The sequence below is a fragment of the Sinohyriopsis cumingii genome, chromosome 7 (assembly GCF_028554795.1).
Source record: "Sinohyriopsis cumingii isolate HCF-2022 chromosome 7, ASM2855479v2, whole genome shotgun sequence".
NCBI lineage: Eukaryota > Metazoa > Mollusca > Bivalvia > Unionida > Unionidae > Sinohyriopsis > Sinohyriopsis cumingii.
This window is the reverse complement of record NC_142967.1, coordinates 117,003,777-117,027,286: the sequence shown is the minus strand read 5'-3', so window position 1 is coordinate 117,027,286 and position 23,510 is coordinate 117,003,777. Positions and strand designations below refer to the sequence as shown.

The 23,510-nt window shown below is 37.6% G+C and overlaps 1 protein-coding gene across 5 annotated transcripts in view; it reads right to left on the bottom strand.

Moving 5' to 3' along the window:
• Window positions 1-629: 629 nt before the first annotated feature.
• Window positions 630-23,510, bottom strand: part of LOC149795994 (uncharacterized) — a 202,870-nt gene continuing 179,989 nt past the window's right edge. For 2 of the 5 annotated variants that reach the window (XM_089965910.1, XM_089965912.1), the window contains one exon: window positions 630-22,995. In XM_089965910.1, the coding sequence (XP_089822036.1) occupies window positions 13,763-22,995 (9,233 nt within the window). In that variant the 3' untranslated portion in view covers window positions 630-13,762. The remainder of the gene's footprint in view (window positions 22,996-23,510) is intronic. The other 3 variants (XR_016422472.1, XR_016422473.1, XR_016422471.1) reach the window with 3 other exon arrangements.

Here is a 23,510-nt window from a genome sequence, read left to right as displayed (position 1 = left end):
TAATATAATCCCAGAATTTGATATACTTTCAGAATATATATATATATATATATATATATATATATATATATATATATATATATATATATATATATATATATGCCATGATAATCACAGAGGTGGGCAACTACAGCAGGGCACTGATCTAGTATAGCAAATTCAGTTCTGGGCACCCACGGGGAACAGGGGCCTGGCTTACAGGTTCATGTGCACTTGCTTCAAACATACACTTGCATGTGATTTAAGGAAAGTCATGGGATATAGAAGGCTTTGACCTATACCAGTAAGCTGGGTTTAAAGCCCCATTATTAACCTCCAGACTCTATAAAGCTATGATATTTACAATGTCAATAACCATAATATTAAATATCTATACGGAATCATGGCATTTATTCCTCTCCATATTGCTAATGTTTATTTAACATTAAAGAAATCTGTCAGACCATTATCAGCTGAAAGAAATGCACATGTAATGATTATAACCATAATGTTCAATAAGTTTTTTTTATATTAATCAAATTATACAAGGATAGCTGCACACAAGATGATGTGACATATGGATGAACAGATGGTGTGGACATGTTACCAGAAACAATCAAGATGAGGAAATAACAAATATGGTCAAAGAATTTAACTGATTCATAATAATTTATTCTGTAGTGAACTGAACAGATCCATTCATATAAAATATTGAACAAAAAATGACCAAAAGTTTGGTCTTGTCTGCAGAGAATGACTGACTTTGAACAGCTATGATTACAAACACACATAATAAACATCAAACACTGGTAAGCTACAGCTCAAATACGAAATGACTCCAAATGTAGTGCACTGGTATACAAAGTGAAATGATAGACTGTACGTACTCAAAATGGAAATTTTAAAAACAAATACATGAAAATGAATTGAAGCTAGAAATGCATTGCATTTATCTATATTTTATGAGTTCCAAAGATACAGGTTTTTGTTGTACACAACAAATGTATTGCTCTTTATGATGAATATAACATTTGTATCTAAGTTTTCATGTAAACAATTCCATTAAAATAGATTTAAATACTTGGGTTCTTGAAATAGAAAATCCCAAACATTTGTAACTGATTAATCTCCAGTCATTGACAGAAGTGGGAAATACCCATTACACATTCTGCAATGGCTCAATATATTAAATTCAATCTCTTTTCCAAAGACACTGCTAATACAAGTTTGCTAGAATGTTATTAACGTCTTCAAATTTTAGACTTAGATTTGGGTCATTAACTCATTTTCTTCCTAAACACAAACCACTTCTAAAGAGTTTTAGACAAAACTATTTTGTATCAAAATGAAGCAAATCCAAACATGATAAAATTATGTAAAAATGCAAAAACATGTATGCCATTGATCCAGTACATGTCTTTTTATTCAATTAAAAATTTAAAGTGCTTATTCAATGTAGTTACCTTATTTTCTGTGAATGTCAATAAATTCAAATTTGTAATCTGATCAGCAACCAAAGTTGACGCACAACTAAGAAAGGACTCAATTAAGAGTTAGATGGGGCTCAATTAAGAAGTGCCATATTGCAAACTTTAATGGCAGAAAACCAAAAAAAACTTTATTGGTAGATCAGATAAAAAAAAAATCAAAAATAAAAGTCACTGTCATAAAGTGTACACCCTATAACCATATCGGACAAAGATAACTGAATTTTTTTGTTCCAACATACTAGTCCCAAAAAAATTACTGCTCTCAATACTTTATTTTCACTATAATTCAATGCCTCAATGCTTATATTGCCATGTCAGTAAAATACCTATGTGGGAATTGTGGTTTTAATTTTTTTTTCTCAGAATAGTAGTACCTTGCGAACTGACAACCAGTCTGTTTGAAAAAGCTATACAACAGCATTGCTTTATCAACACTTTATCACAATAAACTAGTAAACAAACAATCTCATAACTCAACAAATAATACTCCACAACCTGCAGTCTTGTTAAATTTACTTTGATAACAATATAAAGCACACTATATCGGAAAATATACTTTGGAGCTTTCTAGCTTAAGTATAAAAAATTGATAAAAAAATTCAAAATCCGTATTCCACATTAAAATTCTACACTAACATTGGTGATGCACCAATACAAATCACCATGCTTCCCATCCTTGGATTCTTCAAGCTTCTTCTAACAACAAAATTGATGGGTTTGAAAAACAATTCAACTTTTTTATAATCAACCTCCCATAGCTCAATGAAGAACCTTTACATATTTTGTGTCTTTTATTCATGACTGAAAATAAAGATTGGTTCATAAATGGTTAATATGTTCCTGTAGCTGTTTTTCTTCTAATTTTAAAAAATTTATTTTGCGGTGTTTAACTATTTCAACAATCACAGCATCTGGTCTTGTACCTGACTTTTATTTCCCTCTTACTCTTAAGTAAAACTGGAATAATAGCCATAATACCAGACAAGACATTTTTCTAATGAGCAGACCTCATAAAGTAGACTAAGAGTTTTGGTGCATAATATGGGCTTGTGTAACAAACACCTTAACAGCAGAGGGAATCCTAATCTGATGAAACACACACCTTAACTGCAAAGGAATCCTAATCTAATGTAACACACACCTTAACAGCAGAGGTAATTCTAATCTGATGTAACACACACCTTAATATCAGAGGGAATACTAATCTGATGTAACACGCAACTTAACAGCAGAGGAGTCCTAATCTGATGCAACACGCACCTTAACAGGAGAGGGAATCCTAATCTGATGTAACACACACCTTAACAGCAGAAATCCTAATCTGATGTAACACACATCTAAACAGCAGAGGGAATCCTAATCTGATGTAACACACACCTTAACAGCAGAGGGAATCCTAATCTGATGTAACACACACCTTAACAGCAGAAATCTTAATCTGATATAACACACATCTTAATAGCAGAGGGAATCCTAATCTGATGTAACACACACCTAAACAACAGAGGGAATCCTAATCTGATGTAACACACACCTTAACTGCAGAGGAATCCTAATCTAATGTAACACACACCTTAACAGCAGAGGTAATCCTAATCTGATGTAACACACACCTTAACAGCAGAAATCCTAATCTGATGTAACACACACCTTAATATCAGAGGGAATACTAATCTGATATAACACGCAACTTAACAGCAGAGAAGTCCTAATCTGATGCAACACACACCTTAACAGCAGAAATCCTAATCTGATGTAACACACACCTTAACAGCAGAGGGAATCCTAATCTGATGTAACACACACCTTAACAGCAGAAATCCTAATCTGATGTAACACACACCTAAATAGCAGAGGGAATCCTAATCTGATGTAACACACACCTTAACAGCAGAAATCTAAATCTGATATAACACACACCTTAATAGCAGAGGGAATCCTAATCTAATATAACACACACCTTAACTGCAGAGGAATCCTGATCTAATGTAACACACACCTTAACAGCAGAGGTAATCCTAATCTGAAGTAACATACACCTTAACAGCAGAGGAAATCCTAATCTGATGTAACACACACCTTAACAGCAGAAATCTTAATCTGATATAACACACATCTTAATAGCAGAGGGAATCCTAATCTGATGTAACACACACCTAAACAACAGAGGGAATCCTAATCTGATGTAACACACACCTTAACTGCAGAGGAATCCTAATCTAATGTAACACACACCTTAACAGCAGAGGTAATCCTAATCTGATGTAACATACACCTTAACAGCAGAGGAAATCCTAATCTGATGTAACATGCAATTTAACAGCAGAGGAGTCCTAATCTGATGTAACACACACCTTAACAGCAGAAATCCTAATCTGATGTAACACACACCTAAACAGCAGAGGGAATCCTAATCTGATGTAACACACACCTCAACAGCAGAGGGAATCCTAATCTGATGTAACACACACCTTAACAGCAAAAATCTTAATCAGATATAACACACACCTTAATAGCAGAGGGAATCCTAATCTGATGTGACACACACCTTAAGAGCAGATGGAATCCTAATCTGATGTAATACTCACCTTAATAGCACAGGGAATACTAATCTGACGCAACACACACCTTAAGAGCAGAGGGAATCCTAACCTGATGTAACACACATCTTAAGAGCAGTGGGAATCCTAATCTGATGTAACACACACCTTAAGAGCAGAGGGAATCCTAATAATCTGATGTAACACACACCTTAACAGCAGAAATCCTAATCTGATGTAACACAATGCATAACATGTTGGGATTTTAACTGATATAACATTTTTTCAGTCAAACTGTCAAGACCATGAGTTGGCACATCACATGATTGTAGATTAAACTCTGTACTCTTCTATTTGCAACAGTGTGCTGAAAATAAATATGGTATATTTACCACCATAGTATAGGAGGAGATCTGATTGACAGACATCGATCAACTCGATAACGGACTGATGGAAAACGAAGGGATTGCAATATTCACAACACTTTTTGTAGAAAATGAAACAAGAGTCACTTGAAGGGTCTGGGTCTAGACTATTTCTCTTTTCCAAGAGCTGAGTGTCGAAACAACCTCTGATATTCTTCAGTGACAGCAAGATTTTAAATTTACCTGCTGTGGTGGACATGCATGATGTCAACTTGGTACCATCTTCATTTACGACCAAGAAGGCACCATATGAAGCCTGTTGGTGGAAGCCCCATATTGATATAACTTTCCAACTGTTTGGAGTAGACGATAATATAATCTTCAGGACAGGTGCCATGGCGGCCATATTCTGAATGGCACCATTTCCATATAGGAAGAACTATTCGTCACAAGAAGTTATTTAGTATTTTTTTTTAAACATCTTGATATGACCATCCATTCAGTAGTAGTAGTAGTAGTAGCAGCAGTGATAACTATGTTTAAAATGGCCAGTGTGGTGCCCATATTGGACATCAGATCAGCACCACTTTCATATAAAAGTTACTAGATATCATGTGAAAATCCTAATGCAGTGTAGTTGGTGAGAAGTCTGAAAAAGACAGGCAGACTTTCATCTGGAGTAACTATTCTAGGAGTCAACTTAAGCAGTCAAATTAATTTCTCCCATGATAAGACCATGGGATCAGACTCGTGATAAGACCATGGGATCATACTCATTATAAAACCGTGGGATCAGACTCATGATAAGACCATGGGATCAGACTCATGATAAGACCATGGGATCAGACTCATGATAAGACCATGGGATCAGACTCACCAACAAGTGAAAATGTTGGGATGTGCTATCATCAGAATAAGGGTCCCTCAACAGGACTGACAATCTACTAGGCAAAAACATTTACATTAATTCAAGACGAGATGATTTCTTCCTTTCACCTGTTCCGTGTTGGAATCATCTCAAATGTTCTTCAATGATAACAAAATTTACTGAATTAGATGCTGCACTGCACATACCGGATTTAAGTTTGGCAATATATTTCACTTAGGCCAAAGTAGACATTATAAGAAGTCTATTGTTGAAAACCCCAAGTCATAATGATCTACCATTCAGGGGGAGTAGTGACAAGACTTTTAAGACCGTTGTCAAGGTAGCAATGTTGTATGCAAGACTCATGCCATCTGTATTTAGGACAAGTAGGCATCAACAATAAAAAATAACATTAATTTTGAAAAGGTGTTTCTGATTGGCTAACAGTGAAAACTATCTAAAACTTAAAGCTCATAGTTTTAGGTGTTCAGGTCTGGTTATGCGCTGTTCAGTGACAATCATAAACATAGCTGTGTACATCAGACACACAAAATAACATTTTGGTTTGTTTTGGTTGGGTCAAGTTCTCTCAAGTATTTGGCTTCGATGGTCAAGTGAAACAAACAGCATATCTACCAGCTCACTGAGACAAAAGGAAGCAAACTATATAGCACCAAATCTTTCAGTTTTATGGGTTGCTTCCCTTCCAATCAACTGCCTCCAAGCAGTAGGAATTGAGCAAAGTAATACATCAAGAAAACATTCAGTTTAAGCTGCTAACGGTTATGATATATCAAACTTCACAGTTTTCTTAATTTCATACAAATACATAAAAAAATTAAATAATGCAAATAATAATAATATTAATTTTTAGATGGTACCACTCATTTGGCTAAATATTAGCTAATCTCCAATGAGACCATCAGAGACATACAATATTCTATACAAGTACAGAGTATTTATTTAAAAAATAAAACAAAAGAATGCATTAATTTTTGGACTGATGAAACAAAAATATTTCATATACAACTTGCATACTGTATCTACATGTATATTAATGTATCATGTTTGTACTGAATAATGGATACATACAAATACAAATGAAAAACTGACCAAACATTAGCCAGAGATATTACATGCTAAGGCAGTTAAATGTTTTCACCTCCAGGATTGTCAGGTTCTGGTGGTAGCCAATTTCAAATAGTTGTTTTCCAGTGTATTTATTACTTTTTTTTAAAGCATCAGTCTTTGGTTTTGGTTGTTTTAAAGAGGGGTTTATGTTCTCCAAGGGTACACAGAGGAAGTAATGCAGATTTGGACAAGCATACTGTCAAGAAAGAGGGTGTTTAATTATGAGAGGTTTTACAAAGTAAAGTACACAACATGCAGTTCTTTTGTCAAAAGAAAACCAGTTTAAAGACTGAAACATGTCAGCAATAATTGACATCTAATATAATTCAAGCTGCAGGCTTAAAAAATTTTTTAAAATATAATTAACATTTCTTTGCACACATGAACCCCATACTATGTAAGAATGATCTATAATACTGTACAAGTTGAACTGAATAGTTTCCTTGCATGAGTTTGCAGATATCTCTTCCATCTTTATAAAATGTTAGTTTGGAAACCAAAACATCAGGCATGATCTGTATGGTGATACCAAAATTAATCATCAACATAAACTCCAAGGAGTTGATACAGACATTCAAATGGGGTTTTGCATGGATATTTGATGTTCCAAGTAACAATATACAAGCTTTACAAGTACGTTATAGGTAGCTGAGCAAAATGTCTTCTTTACATCTAAAATGTTCTATCCTAGAATGTGCCTCATTTATTTTAAAGAAGTTTATAAAGAACTATCATGTTAAAGACACCATTAAAATTAGAACAATGAAGCTTTTATTCCCAGATACCTTGCAGTACAAATATCTACTATAGGAAAGAAATCCATTGCTGGAAAGGGAAGTAACTCATACAATAAGCAAGTACAAAATTAAATAACAGCAGGACTGGGTTTATGTTGGTCGAAAATGGCTACACATAGAAAATTTAATATATGGTCATGAATAGGGCATGAAAATTATGGTCTTTCTGCGCGATCTGTCAACAAAGAACTTTAATTTTCACTTTTTACATGCCAATGATTGGTATGCAAATGATGTTATGTAACTTAAATGCTACTGTAGATACAATGTATATACCTAAAGAAAACTTAATTTATGAACTTTAATATATATGTCTTAAATAGGTAAAGAATGAGGTATTTCTAAAACTTGAAAGAAAGCAAGTAAATCTACAATAAATGACAGAAAACAGCAATTAGTATCTGAGAGTTTCACTGTTACCAACATTAATATATACAAAAACGTGTTTGAACTTGATTTACAAAATGGAAAGGTGCACACAAATACATTATTGCACATTGACAAAGCTTGTTCTAAATGGCAGTATAGATCAAAGAGGTAAGACAAGTAAACAAATATATTTACAATAGAGAAAGAAATGAGATTCTGGCTATTTACATTGGTAAGAATCCTTGTTTTTAAAACATTGATTTCTGTCTTTCAGGGTTTTTACATATTTTTGTTAAAGAACAATTTTTTACTGTATTATAGTTATACTCACATCAATGACAATGCGACAAAACAAATCATCTTTTAAGAAAAAATTATAGGTACTGTTTTAATAATCGTAAACAAAGTTATTTTTCTTTGCAATTTACTTGAACATTAACAGCAAGGTTAGATCACTAATATCTATTAATTTTCAAGAATTGTTAGATGTAAAATATTTACAGGTTTTCAAGTGCATCAAGACTTGTTTTTTATTGCTGCACTTTGTAGGGCATATCCATGTCCACATATTCAGTGAGCCCCTACTACCACACACAAAAAGCTTTTTAACAATAGAATTACAATACGACTGAACAAGATATACATAATGCCTTTTATGGGACATTAAGGTTATCCATCAAAAGGAGATAACTCTGGCTGACATTGTTACTATGGCAAGACCAGAGATGCCAACCCATGAAAATGCTCAACATTAATCCTAAAGGCGATTTTACAGAATTTAAGCAGCACATCTATAATGGATAACATATCTGTTAAAAGTAACAAACTTCTATACAATTATATTGCATCTTCCTATCAGCCTATACATGCCTGTATACAATCAGTAAGAATTAAGGTCCTGTGATGATAAATAGTCTCCATTTGTCCAACTCAAGTGCGTTCAATTCTTTCAACAATTTTTGGGCACAACCATAACCATTTGTTTTCCTTGCAGAATTAAACAGATAAAATTCAACACCACTATCAATGAGGGAGGCCTGTCCAAATCAACTAATGAAAATGTTCATGTTTACATTAAATAGGACATTATTTTATCATCACAATGACATATGATATCATCTCATCAAATCAGGCAATGAAATCGCTTTTCCAATTTTTGTGAAAACCTCATTCTGACATTACAAGAAACTTGATTTATTTACTAGACCCTAATATGGAAAGAACTCCCCGAGTCATATTAGTTGGGCTGAATGAGACTACGGTTATTTCCTGCTGTCTATATTTTATTCTTTTCAATGGAAAATTGTATTCTGTTTCAGCTTATGATACAGGTGCTACAGTACTTTTCTACCTAACTCAAAAAGTTCCTGTTCAAAATAATTTATATCCAATTTTCATTATCCACGATTCAGAATGCAGAATTTATTAAATTTGGTAAATGCACTAACGTTAATTCACACAAAAAAATACAACCTTTATGTGGCTTTAACCCTTTACCTCATGCAAGCGCCTTTGGATGCCTCTACCAGATTCCCATACAAGCGCCTTTGGAAGCCTCTACCTGATTCCCATACAAGCCCCATTTGATGCCTGCTGTAAACATCAGCAATTTTTAGCGGGTTTTTGCAGTGCCACCTTCAGGGGAAAAATCCTACTAGATACCTCATTCATTGCTGTGAATAACCATTATGTCAGATCACGTGGTTGCTGTTTATGCTCTATCAAATTCAGTAACTGGGTCGTTTTTCTCCACTCTCCAAAATGGAGGTCGCGGATTTCGTTCAGTACTTTTCACAATTGGAATCACAACTATGAAAGCTTCAGTAACTTAGGTAGAGGCTCTGATGTTGATGTAGGATGCAATTAGGCTTTATAAATTATCAAATTCAGATGACTTAGTGATGTTGACGCAGACAAATAACTTGTAAATTTCAAGTATGAAAAATGGCAGCTACGGTTGGTCACACGGCCTCACTGACTTGGCGGTGAACAAGCTCTCTCAAGATTTTATAGCATAAAAATTCTTCTGTGAAAAATAATTACACAGCTATAATGATCAGACTTTACTCTTAAATTTTTCCACATATAATATATGTGTACAAAAAATGTAAAATAGTTAAAATTGCTGTTAAACATAACATACACTACACTGCATAACAGTTAACAGGCAGGCCTATGTGTATGGAGTCGAATAGGTAACAGGTGTTCTATTTATAGCGCAATGCACTGGGTAACTTAGCTACATGTGTATCGATGGGCTAAAAAGCCATACACTATATGAGGTAAAAGGTTAAGGATAATAATAAAACTTAAAGAACTCTATACAAAATCAAAATTTACATTTAGTTATGTTTTCAAGCAATGCATAAATACTACTATGAAAATGGTGCATATTATGAACAAGCAACCTTTAAACATCAAGAAATTCCATCTTGCATGTCATGAATACTGCATGATGATCCCGACATTGATTTTTTGATCACATGGAGTTTTCTGCTGATAATACACTGATGATACACTGATAATACACTGATGATACACTGATGCCAATAAGATAGAGGGTCATTTAAACAATAATCCTGACATTGATTTTTTTATCACATGGACTTTTCTGCTGATGATACACTGATGATACACTGATGCCAATAAGATAGAGGGTCATTTAAAAAAAAAAAAATTCTCCAAAACTTGGATTCTGGGTGAATTTATTTACCTGCATACCAATGTACAGTCCATAACCAACCACAAATGGTAATGGCCTGCTCTAGCACATTCTGCTGTTCAGTTGAAATTAATAGGTAATAATGTGACGGCAGACCTGGGTGTGCATTAGTCGCAATTAGCTCTATTTTGTACACTAGTGAATACTGCTGGTAATGGTAAGGTCAAAAATTCCAAAACTTTACAGGACTGCAGAACTGTCTGATCAAAAGTAGAGATAACGTTAATTTGTTTACATAAATACAAAAAGGAATACAACGTAATCTTTGCCATAATGTCTTGCACAACATTCTTCATATATATAAGACAGTTTTTGTATAGTCTGTTGCTTTAATTTGACAAACTATTAAATTAAAAATCCAACAACCATGTTAATTTTATTGTTCGTTGGTAATTGAAATGTGGAAGAGTCTTATTGTTTATGCCAGAACGAACATTGTTTATTGGGTCTTTAAACTGGTGGCTTGCAGCAATCACTAAATCCACCAAAACTGCTACTGAATAAATACTTAATTCACTCCTGCATGAACACTGGATAATCAATCTGTGCATTTTAAATCTTAATTTGATTGATTTGGAAATTAAATTTCATACATATGCATTTAAATTTCAAGTATCGTATATACTCCAACTGCAAACTACATGGCCACTGATCTGCCATTGCATAATGCTCCAGCAGATCTGGATCTATGCAGGTTGCTAGGAGTGATCAGTAAAACAATCAATAAATAGTATGATCTGCAGGTTGCTAGGAGTGATCAGTAAAACAATCAATAAAGACTATGATCTGCAGGTTGCTATGAGTGATCAGTAAAACAATCAATAAAGACTATGATCTGCAGGTTGCTAGAAGTGATCAGTAAAACAATCAATAAAGACCATGATCTGCAGGTTGCTAGGAGTGATCAGTAAAACAATCAATAAAGACTATGATCTGCAGGTTGCTAGGAGTGATCAGTAAAACAATCAATAAAGACTATGATCTGCAGGTTGCTAGGAGTGATCAGTAAAACAATCAATAAAGACCATGATCTGCAGGTTGCTAGGAGTGATCAGTAAAACAATCAATAAAGACCATGATCTGCAGGTTGCTAGGAGTGATCAGTAAAACAATCAATAAAGACCATGATCTGCAGGTTGCTAGGAGTGATCAGTAAAACAATCAATAAAGACCATGATCTGCAGGTTGCTAGGAGTGATCAGTAAAACAATCAATAAAGACCATGATCTGCAGGTTGCTAGGAGTGATCAGTAAAACAATAAAGACTATGATCTGTGCCGGTTGCTAGGAGTGATCAGTAAAACAATAAAGACTATGATCTGTGCTGGTTGCTAGGAGTGATCAGTAAAACAATCAATAAAGACTATGATCTGTGCTGGTTGCTAGGAGTGATCAGTAAAACAACCAATAAAGACTATGATCTGCAGGTTGCTAGGAGTGATCAGTAAAACAATCAAGACCATGATCTGCAGGTTGCTATGAGTGATCAGTAAAACAATCAATAAAGACTATGATCTGCAGGTTGCTAGGAGTGATCAGTAAAACAATCAATAAAGACCATGATCTGCAGGTTGCTAGGAGTGATCAGTAAAACAATCAATAAAGACCATGATCTGCAGGTTGCTAGGAGTGATCAGTAAAACAATCAATAAAGACCATGATCTGCAGGTTGCTAGGAGTGATCAGTAAAACAATCAATAAAGACCATGATCTGCAGGTTGCTAGGAGTGATCAGTAAAACAATAAAGACTATGATCTGTGCTGGTTGCTAGGAGTGATCAGTAAAACAATAAAGACTATGATCTGTGCTGGTTGCTAGGAGTGATCAGTAAAAGAATCAATAAAGACTATGATCTGTGCTGGTTGCTAGGAGTGATCAGTAAAACAATCAATAAAGACCATGATCTGCAGGTGTGTTATGCAATGGCAGATCAGGCTCTTTGTTGTTTGCAGTCTGACTTGACATACTATAAGCGAATATATGTGGTACAAAATTCTTTTGTTACCATCATTTTCCTGTTTATGCCCAGTAAGACAGTATATAGTGGAACATAATGGGGATCAAATATCTAAATGTATTTGATGTTATAAGTATTTTGCCAATGACTCTATATTCCATAAATAAAATTTAAATGTATTTTAGTAGTATTTTTTAAGTTTTTAAGCCTCCTTTCTTTCTGACCCTTCCCAAGAGCCTGAGAAGAGTTTGGAGTTGTAAACGAAGTACATGTTTTACATCATGGAGAACTATTTACTGCAACAGGTTTTATCAATGTCCAAGATAGAATGATGCATCAATGGATTAGCTGTGGTGATCAGAATACTTGACACTTTTCAATAAAACACAAGTATAAAAATGAATTTCATTTTCTGGCAGGGGTCAGCAAACCCTAGTTGCTCATTTGCAACCCACACACAATCGTGGTGAGTTAACCTGGATCTGTCATCACATGTACTTGTTGATCATTGTCTATGCTGAACACTTCAAATTAATTATAATAGCAGCATAGACACAGAGCTTCCAGTGCACTATGTGACAGCAGATCAGTGTCTATACTGTACATTTGAAATTAGTTACAAAAGCAACGTAGACAGAGAGCTTCCGGTGCTCTATGTGACAGTGTCTATACTGTACACTTGAAATTAGTTACAATACCAGTGTATACACAGAACTTCTGGTGCACTATGTGACAGTGTCTATACTGTACACTTGAAATTAGTTACAATACCAGAGTAGACACAGCTTCCGGTGAATTATGTGACAGTGTCTATACTGCAAACTTGAAATCAGTTACAATACCAGAGTAGATACAGAGTTTCTGGTGAATTATGTAACAGTGTCGATACTGTACACTTGAAATTAGTTACAATACCAGAATAGACACAGAGCTCCTGGTGAATAATGTGACAGTGTCTATGCTGTACACTTGAAATCAGTTACAATACCAGAGTAGATACAGAGCTTCTGATCTACTATGTGACAGCAGATCAGGGTCAGTGCTATACACCTGAGTGTGCAGTACAGACTAGTAAACTCGTTACAAAGAACCATCATGGAAGGCTCAGTGATGTAGAATAGTCCTGACCATTTTGTTCTGGGATGTGTCCTGTGCCGATTTTCCTGCTGAGAAAGTCTTGGACTATTTTTTACAAAATGTGATTTTAAAAAATAAAAAAACGAAACTTTTATTTCAAGAATTGCACCATTTTCTTGCTTTTGTCTGTCTTGTGTATCTTTCATGGATATATAAACTCACTCTGTGCTATAGAGCAGCAAGGATTGTGCTGATGTGCTGTTATATATATATATATATATATATATATCATACATATATACACACACACATACCAGTATGTTTTAAATACAGCCAGTAATATCAGTAATATATGCTTCATGTGTATTATGCATTTGCTTAATGGATTACAAATCAGCTAAAATTTTAACAGAAGACAATAAAATCTTACATAAAAAAAGCAAGTATGCCTGAATGTGTTTTTATATCACACTGTTGTTACAATACACTTCTTTTTCCCATCTTGCTCATTTTCTGTATCATCATCAAATTTGCGCCCACTAAGAATTGTTTGCTGCCGTCGTGCCATCAACATTTCTGTTTTTGTCACATGTTGGCTTGGCGACGGTGGACCAGAAACCTTTTGTGGATTAGAGTCCTTTTTTATTTCAATATTTTCACTAGCTTCTGGTTTTCCACGTGGGTTCGGGTTATAGTTAAAAGGGGCCACTAAAGCTTGTGGGCTTGTTTTGGTTTCTTGAGTAAGAATTCCTCCATTTTGTTGTGGAAGTGGTGACGTTGATTTATTTTGTTCTTTGTTGTTGGGAACTGAAGTTTTATATTCCTTTGAATGCTCCATGGAGACAGCAGAGGAATTCCAAACACTAGTGTCAATATCAATATCCAGATCTTCAAAAGATTTTTTAAGCACTATTGACTCATTTACTGAGTCAACTTTACATTTCTTTGAAAATGATTTACTTTTGGAGTCTGATTTTGAACTCCTCTGAGTCTTAGCACCACTTTCACTTTCAGCACCATGCTTTTTACTGCCTTTGTCACTTTTATCAACCTTTTCATCTTTGTTCACTTCCTTCTCTTTCTTTAGTTTCTGTGAACTTTTGCTAGATCCAAAAATCTGTTTGGCCACAGCTTTTATTGGCAGAAAAGTTGAAGATCCTTTTATCCCTTTCTTTTTGGATTTGCTTGACACATCCAGCTGTGACTGTGAACAAATACTGTCATCTTGACGTTTGACCCACACGTCAGTATCATCAGAATACATCTGTTGTGCAGGTGTAGACCGATCTATAGTATGCCACTTGCTACCAGAATTTGTTGAGAATGAAATGTCCGATATACCCTCTTCTGAGGCACTCCCACTCAGACTAAAATTCAAACTATCAGCTCTCTTTGCCGTTGATAATGGCTTACTAGTCTCATCTGCATTTGGAAGCAAAGCAAAGTCTGTGTCAGCTTTTTTCTTTTTCCATGTTCCTGAATTAATTTTAGGAACATTATCCTCTGATTGTTCACCTTTGCCACGAACACTGTCTAGTTTATTCTCTGATTTGTTCAAAGAATCTGCATGTTTCTCCTTCAGTAAATTTTCAGTGGAAACATCTAATTTCTCTTTTGACAGAGATTTGGATTGCATGTCACACTCCTTATCTTCAGAATTAAAGGCATCATTCAAAGAAAATACAGCTTTCTTTCCAACTGATTCTACCTTACCGTAATCATCAAGGTCATCACAACTTGGCACACGACTTGCATCGTTTGTAGCACTTAACTTATCAAAGGTTGAACTCCGACTCAGACCATCCTTTGGCGAGTCTGTGGACTGCTGAGTGATAAGAGGAGTCTTGTTCCCAGTGGGCCGAGGCGAAGATGTTCTTCCTTTCACCTGCTGGCTATTTTTCATTTGTTTAGCCAGTCGTGACATGGAACTTGATACTGGCAGTTTTGATGGAGGACTTTGTGAAGCCTCATCCTCCTTTCTCCACAAATTTGCAATTTTACTTTGTGTCTGCTTCTTGCCAGATCCATTGCCAACTTTTCTGTCTGTATCTAATCCTCCTCCCTGCTTAGGAGAAGTTCCAGTTGTCTTCGATTGTGCTGTATTTGGTGTGGAAAGCTTTCTTCCAACTGGTGTTGAAGGTCTAGAATTGCTCTTCAAACTACCATTGCTATCAGATCTTCTTACATCACTTCCTTTTTCTACTCTTCTCAAATTTGGATTTGATGCAATTTTACTGATCCCATTACCACTACCATTCTTCACAGGAGATGCACTACTTCCAGATTTTGCTGATGGCGATGAACTTGCATTAGCCTTTTTAATGGTCATCCCTGTTACTGGTCTGCTCTGACCAGTGCGGCTGGGTATCTTGGAGCCTGGGCTACTTCCAGGGCTATTTGAGGTGCTAAGGTTTTTTTTGCCACTAGTCAGATTGGCAGTTCCAATTGAGCGCCTCATTTTTTTATCCTTTTTTTCTTGCTGAACCTGAGTTTGGTCATAGCGTGACTGATAGGTGTTCTCTTGATCACTGTCTGCAATGAAACTATAGCTTTCTAGGGCTTTGCTCCAAGAGCCTGAAGGTGAACCTGTAGAATTTCTGTTGCTTCCACTTAAATCTCTCTCTCTCCTTTTTATAAGACTATGGTCTGCTGCTATGCTGGAATAATCAATTTCATCTTCATCACAACTGGCATTTTCATCCAACTGTTCTTGGGAGATTGGAGATATCACTGGGGCATTAGTTTGTTCTGATTCTTTGGTGAAAGTGCCTTGCTTAACCATGGGTATCGGTTTTTCACTTGAAGCTGCATTTTTGCTTTTCGGACTGATTTTTGTGGATGGAACTTTCGATGGTGTGGCATTAGTTTTACTGGTTGGCAAAGATTTTTTATTACTTTGTGAGGTCAAATGTTGGGGTGGAGATTGTTTATTAGTTTTTATTTTTTGACTGACTTTGTATGGAGTGCTGGAAGCCTGTGGTCCTGAACTAGCTTTTGGTGATACCTTTTTACCAGATGGGGCTCCGACTCCTGCACTTCTAGGGGACAGTTTGGTCCAACCAGTGCTGTGAGCTCTTGATCCCTGGGATATGCTATCAGATCTAGATGACCCCGATCTGGGTGAGGAAGGAGATGATGCCAATCTGTTGTATAATGGTTTTCGCTTGCCACGAATTCCTTTCCCATCGCACTCCATCTCTTTCGGAATATGGGATTTCTCTCCTGGCTTGAGGATTCGAGGTCCCCGTAATGATGGACTGCTGCAGTTACTATTAGAGATAGTTGTTTCAGATATTTCACTTGTCCTGTCAGTGCTAAGGGACCATGTGATGGAAGCTTCTGATGCAGTGTCTGACATATAATCATTAGAAACTAATGACAAAGTTTCGTTTTCAATGAAGTTGTCCTCATCAACTGTGCTTCCTGATATAGTCATTGTTCTATTTATCTGCAGCTCAGACACAATAATGTTTGCATTCTGTTCCAAAGCCCTTTGATCCTCAAGTGACATCTCCACTTCTAGGTAATGCCTTTCCAAATTGTTAGAGGTCAATGTATCATCAACATGATTTTCATATTCTGACTTTTCATCATCAACAATTTCAGCAGCTCCAACCATAGAACCACCAAGAATATCATCATCTGTGTCTGGAGCCATACTACTGGGAAAAGACTGCTTGCTAATGCTCTCAACACTGATTTCAGTAACTGCACTACATGTCATAAAGTACATGTTCTGATCCTCCTCTGGGGATGTTTCTTTCTCCTTTTCACTATCAGTTTTCTCTGTACTACTCTCCAGATCTCTTGTGCTGAGTTCCCTCAACTGGGATGTTATTTTCTCTGTCTCTTTTCGAATTTCTTCATGTATGCGATCACTGTCAGTCATTTGATCAGTCTTGGGAATGGAGTCAATGGAGCCCAAGTAGGATCTATGTCCAAGTATTTCTTTTGATTGATGAAAAATCTCCATATTTGATGCCTCTTTCCTGTCTTTCAAAAAATAATCACTATCTTCTGACCGTGATCGACAAAGCGGTCTTCCCTTCGCATCCGTTGATGGCTTGAGGAAAATCTCATCACTTGATCTATGAGGTTGTTTCCGCCAAACAGTTATTCTTGAGTCATGTGTACCCTGTGTATCTTCTGCTGCTGACAAACTTCTGGACTGGGGGTTTTGAGAAGCAAACGAATCTCTTTTCTTACCATCAATTTCACCATACATTCTATCCTTGTGTTTGGATGAAGGTTTTGGAAGACTTCTGTATTTTCTATTTTCATCCTGAAATCCAAATGAGCCAGAATGTGAACTCTTTGACTTGCCTTTACGTCTCTCCTCACTCCGACTTGAACGTCTCTTGGGCAATGCCGAGCTGATGCACTCATCTAAAAGAGCCTGTTCTAAAGGCGTTGGATCATCCTCATCTGTATCAACACTCAGAGAGCTTAGAGAACTATTCCTGGAGAAACACACTGGAGTGTCTTCTACCTGGTAGGGGACTTTCTGGTCCTTTGCTGCTGACTTCTTTTCAAATTCCTCTCTTTCTTTTGATTTTTCACCATCTGGACTATGTAGGGAACTGAGAGAAGAACTGTCAGAGAAGCACATTGGAGTGTCTTCAACTGCGTACTTCCTTGGCTGGTCCTCTGGGCGTTTAACATGTGAAGGACTTGCTCTGGAGACAGACTGAGACTCCTCACTGGACTGACCAATGACATGTCTCTCCAAATACTTTCCAGAATTTAGTGACTCTGAACTTTTGTGTGACTGACGAGATTCTGGGCGTGCAATATTATTAGCCAACTGTTGGTGGATGTCTTTTGTTTCCTTCATCAATTTCTTCATCTGTTCTGATGTTGTACTTTTGTCTTCACCGAAGCAGCTCAGTGAACTCAAAGAATCGTTACGTGAAAATGTAAGTGGTGTCCCTTCTAACATAAACAATTTTGGCGAGTCACACAGCCCAGAATGAAGGAAAACAGAGTCATTGGAAGTTCCAAAAGTTGCTGTGTTACTAACATATGAATTATCTGTTGTGGACTTTGAAGGCTGCATTTTTCTGTCTTTTGGTCCTTCAATCGAGTCTATGGTCAAATCACTGAGTGAAGTGGCTGATGAGAAATTGATTGGAGTGTCCTCAACTGCATACACTTTAACAGTATCTACATCCATTTGATTCTTAGATATATGACTGGATGTCCGTTGAGGATGGAAGACAACAGGTTTCTTTTCCTTATAGCTTGGATTTTCAAAACGGAACCTGTCATTTCCTTCTGAACCTTCTGCCTGTCTATCCATGGATTTTTTTCCTTTTCCTTTTGGCATGGCTGACTGTATAATCTCTGAAAGAAGGTCCTCTCCTTCCTCTAACACAGAGCTGGTGTCAGACTGCGAGTCTTCTGGTGGTGGAGGTGGGTAGGATGCAGACATCTGGGAAGACTTTGGATTTTGTACTGGTTCTATATCATTGTCAGTCATACCAGTCATTATACTCAAATCACTTAGTGAACCTGTCTGTGAAAAGGTCAGTGGAGTATCTTCTGTTGCATAACACTTGACCGTGTCTTCAGCATGAGGGCCATAGTCAAAAACTCCTGTAAATCTATCAGCTGCATGTCCTGGTTTAGGTTGAGGAGATGGAATATTGGAACCTGCAAGAGGTGTCCCCTCTGTTGCAAACGACTTGACACAGTCATCATTAATCTCTAACTCTGGCAGGTTTGGATGATGGTGAAGTAAAGGATTTTCAATTATTTTAGCTGGTGGAGAACTGGGATGTGATCCTGAAAATGGTGTATCTTCAGTGGCATAGGGTTTGGGTACTTCGTCTTCCATATCAAATGGATCTGGTTCAAGGAGATTTCTGCTTCCTATCACTGACTTGGGATTAAAAGTGGAAGCAGCTGTTTTATACCCTGGTTTTGATAAAATCTTTTGAGTCCTCTGGACAGTAGGTGGAATATCTTCATCTGCATAAGATCGAACAGTGTCTCGACTTGCATCCATGTGACTAAGGTTACTGAACTTTGGTATTTTACTTGGTGTAAATCTGGCCTGAGGTTTGGTAATCTGAAGCTGCGAGGTTGGTATGCTGCAGGCGGGTCCTTCCTCTGCATAAGGCTTGACACTGTCTTCACTAACATCTTGATCTGAAGACAAATGATCATTAGATGATGCTTTCCCTGACAAATTCAGGCTTCTCTTGGCTGATTTGCCTCCTGCTGACTTTCCATCATTGCTAGAAGATTTTGCTGGGGTCTTGGATCTGGAGGATGTACCACTATCTGTTTTACTGGAATTTCCTGATGATTTCTTCTTAATTGCATTGTCAGAAGAGCTCTTCCTCATGCGGCGACTTGAGCTATTTGGCATTGCTGAGCTAATAATGTTTGCAAGAATGTCCTCCTCACCTTCAGACACCTCTGACATAGACGAATCTTTATCCTCTGTCTTCACAGGATCTTTTGACTCGACTTTCTTAGGTTCAGGCTTCACATCTCTGGATTTCTCTATGACACTGCCCTTAACATTATCGTTCTTAGAATCCTTTCTTTTATCATCGATGGTGAGTGCACTGAGGCTGCTGGTTTCTGAGAAATGGGGTGGTGTGCCTTCATATTCATAAACCATTGGAACCTCTTTGCTCATAGTTGATACAGAGTCAAAGTCTGATTCTGTTCTTGGATCTGCAAGTTGGCTGTTGACTGGGTTCACTTTCTTCACTCCATCTTTTGCTTTGTTCGTAAATTGCTTTGGCTCTGGTGCCTCAGGATTGTAAACTTGTGTTCTCTTTTCTGAAGATCTCTCTGGTGATTTACCTCGCTTAGGCGATGGTGGCATGGTCTCACTTGGTGAATCTGGAAGCTCTGAGGGGGAGACTACTTCACTTGCCCTCCTGCTGTATTCACTGACAACTGAACTGTGGACAGAGTGGGCATCAAAACTGCTGAGGGAGCCCAGTGATGTACATCTTGAAAACATCAAGGGAGTCTCTTCTACATGATGATTATCATCGAAAGTCACAGTTTTATGTTCTTTCTCTGCCATCTCTCCACGAGAATCAGAATCGCTTGCAGATTTCAGCCTCAATGCATTTGTAGTCATGGAAGGTGGAGGCATACGAACAATACTGCTGTTCAAATCTTCATTTTCATCAATACTTTGCAATGCCACCTGTGGTCTGGGCTGCTTGGACCCATCCTGTCTGTCAGCAGCCTCACTGCTATGAAGACTACTCAGTGAACTGACTCTTGAGAAGCAGACAGGAGTGCCCTCCTCACAATAGGTCTTGGGTTGGTCTTGAGAACTGTCATCATCAGCATTGGCATGGAAGGACATGTTAACACGTTCATCAGACCCTGACTGGTTCTGTGGCATACAGTCACTTGGTTTGATCTTATGAGAATTAGCAATAACTGTAGTGCCAGTCTGTGGATCTGACTTCTGACTCCCAGAACCACTTGATTTCTCCGATTCACTTTTTTGAACTTCACTGTCCCCATACTTTTTCCCAACTTTCTGAGTTACATTTGTTGCATGACCATGATTGTGTCTTTTGTCGCTTTCTCCCTCTTCCATTTTGGCAGCAGTAAGGTCTGTAAGTGATGTAGCAGTAGACAGGTATGGAGTCCCTTCAGTACAGAATGTCTTAACCTGGTCAGTGCTGTACTGTTCATACTGATCATTCATCCTTCTTGCTTCTTCCAGCTTGCAATCCGCACAGTTGGGATCCCTACCATCATAGCGTGAATTATAACTGACTGACTGGTCAGAGTAGTGTGTGTATTCAGCTCCATAGCGTGCACTGTAATCTGTCGTTTGGTCTGGATCATCCAGGTCTGTCTCAGCATAAGCACTACTTCCAAACTTCTGGTATTGCTGGGATCTTCCCTCATAGAAATTGCCAACATGTCCACCACCATAGGAATTGTGCATGAAAGGCATTCCTTGCCTCTGAATATAGGGTGAACCCACATAGTTTCCAACCATGGGGCGAGGTGGATCAGGCCCTTGACGATCGCTTTGTCTGATTCCCATATTGGTGTCCCTGTACTTTACACTGAAGTCTACTGGTTGATCCCCTTCATCTTCTTGTGGGAAGGAGTGAGATCCTGGATGGCTGAATCCAAAGTTTTGGCCCATGGTGGGGTTGTGAGCCAGGTTCAAAATTGGTTGTGGGACTGGCATGTGATTGCCATTGAGATATCGGTGATACAGCATTGCCTGCTGCATGGCCATCATGTGCTGTGGTGGAACTGAATGTTCATTCACCTTTGGAGCTCTTCCCTGAGGAACCTTAAATACATTGTCTTTTGGCTGCTCTTTGGCAAAGGGCGAGTCAAGACCAGCATGTTTTGCAACTTCTTGCATAACCTGAAGGATTCGACTGTTGGGTTGGTTTCTTTCACAGCTGACATCTGAGTTGTATCTCTGTAGTGGTGTATCTACATTTCTTTCCAAACTACCCCCTTGTCGGACAGGAGTCCTTGTCTTTCCTAAAATTCCATGTGTGTAACTACGATCATGAGATATATCTGAATGAGTGCTACCTACACTGTCCTGACTACCTGACCGTGCCACACGCTGTGGGGATTTCAATCTGCTCTCAAGTACTGGAGAGTTGTCTCCACTCTGACTCCTTGGGAAGAACTGACCACGAAGTATTGACCTCCTTGGTTCTGTCTCTGCCACATACGTGAGATTAGAGTCTCTTGGATACACAAATCTTGAGTGATCTTTATCAGATTTTGAATTATCTACAGGGCTATCACGAGGGCTCTCCACATTTTCACAAGTTTCTGACAGATTTTGGTCAATGTCTGCCTCAAGTGCTCTCTGTTTTCTGACATGAAGAGTTGGCCGATTAGAATTGGCTTGTTTTCCAATCTCAAGATTCTTCATTGCAGGACGAGCTGCTAAAAGATTTTTCAATGCTGCTGAGCTTCCCATGGAAATCATTTTATGTTTTGAATGGACTAAGTTTCTAAGCATATTTACAGCACCCATTTCCCATAATGCCTGCTGGTCCTCGGCACAGCGTGCTGATAAATTCCAAAGAGTTCCACATGCATTGCTCACAATAGTCAGACTAGTAGACCGCAAGTGTTTCAACAAAATTTGCAGGCAACCATGTTCTCGGATAATTTTTCTATAGTCTTCTCTAACAGCAATATGGCTTGAGACATTTCTCAGAATCCCTCCTCCATTTTCAATGATAGACATTGTCTTTGATGGACTTTTGTATGTCAAAGAACCAACAAGAAATTCTAGTGCACCTTCCACAGCACAAATATCTGCCTTATTCTCACTACAATGTGCAGACAAATTCCACAGAGCACTGAGAATACTCTTTAATGTTGTCTCTTTTTTCACTCTCATTGCAGTTCTCATTAGTGTAGTTACAGCACCAACTTCACGAAGTGTCTTTTTACTGGCCAAATCGGCCTTCCATGACAAATTCCTAAGAACGCTAGCTGCCACCTGGCACAGATCCTCGTTCGGAGAATGCAACTGTTCAACTAAAGCCTCCATGCATGACTTCATGGAACACAAAAGGGCTTTGTTAGTGCCATCCCCAAATGTCAAGTTTGTCAATGCCATGCAGGCATACCGTCTCATCGTAATGTTGTACTGCTCTGTAGTGTTCCCATTAATCTCATGATCCACCTGTAGCAGTTCAGCTATAGCATGGAGTCCACCTGAAAAACGAAAAGGCAGGCTTTAATGTCAAATTTCAACTTGGAGTAAATCCTCAATTAGTAGACAGTAAAGTCTTTACTGACTCAAAAAATCAATTATTTATTAACTGACTGAAACAGTGTAAATAGAAACATAGTGTGAATAAATAGGAATAAATTCTACATCAATCTCAAGAAGGCTGCAGATTTGCACAAACTATCTTTCTTGATATTATCAGCTAGGGTTTGGTGCTTTGTGGCACAACAACAAAGACAGGTTACTTAGTGTCAAGGCAACTTAAGGAAAGTGCTTTGTCTAAAGATGTATCACCATGGCAGATCCAAAGGTAGGATAAGAATCTGCCAAATTTATATCAAAAGTCCAGCAAACTATTAGTGACCCACCATGGCTCCAGCCTCCTTTCAAGTCCAGCACACCAATCAATGACCTACAATGGTTACTGCCTCCATTCAAATCTAGCACACCAATCAATCACCCACAATGGCTTCTGCCTCCATTCAAGTCTAGCACACTA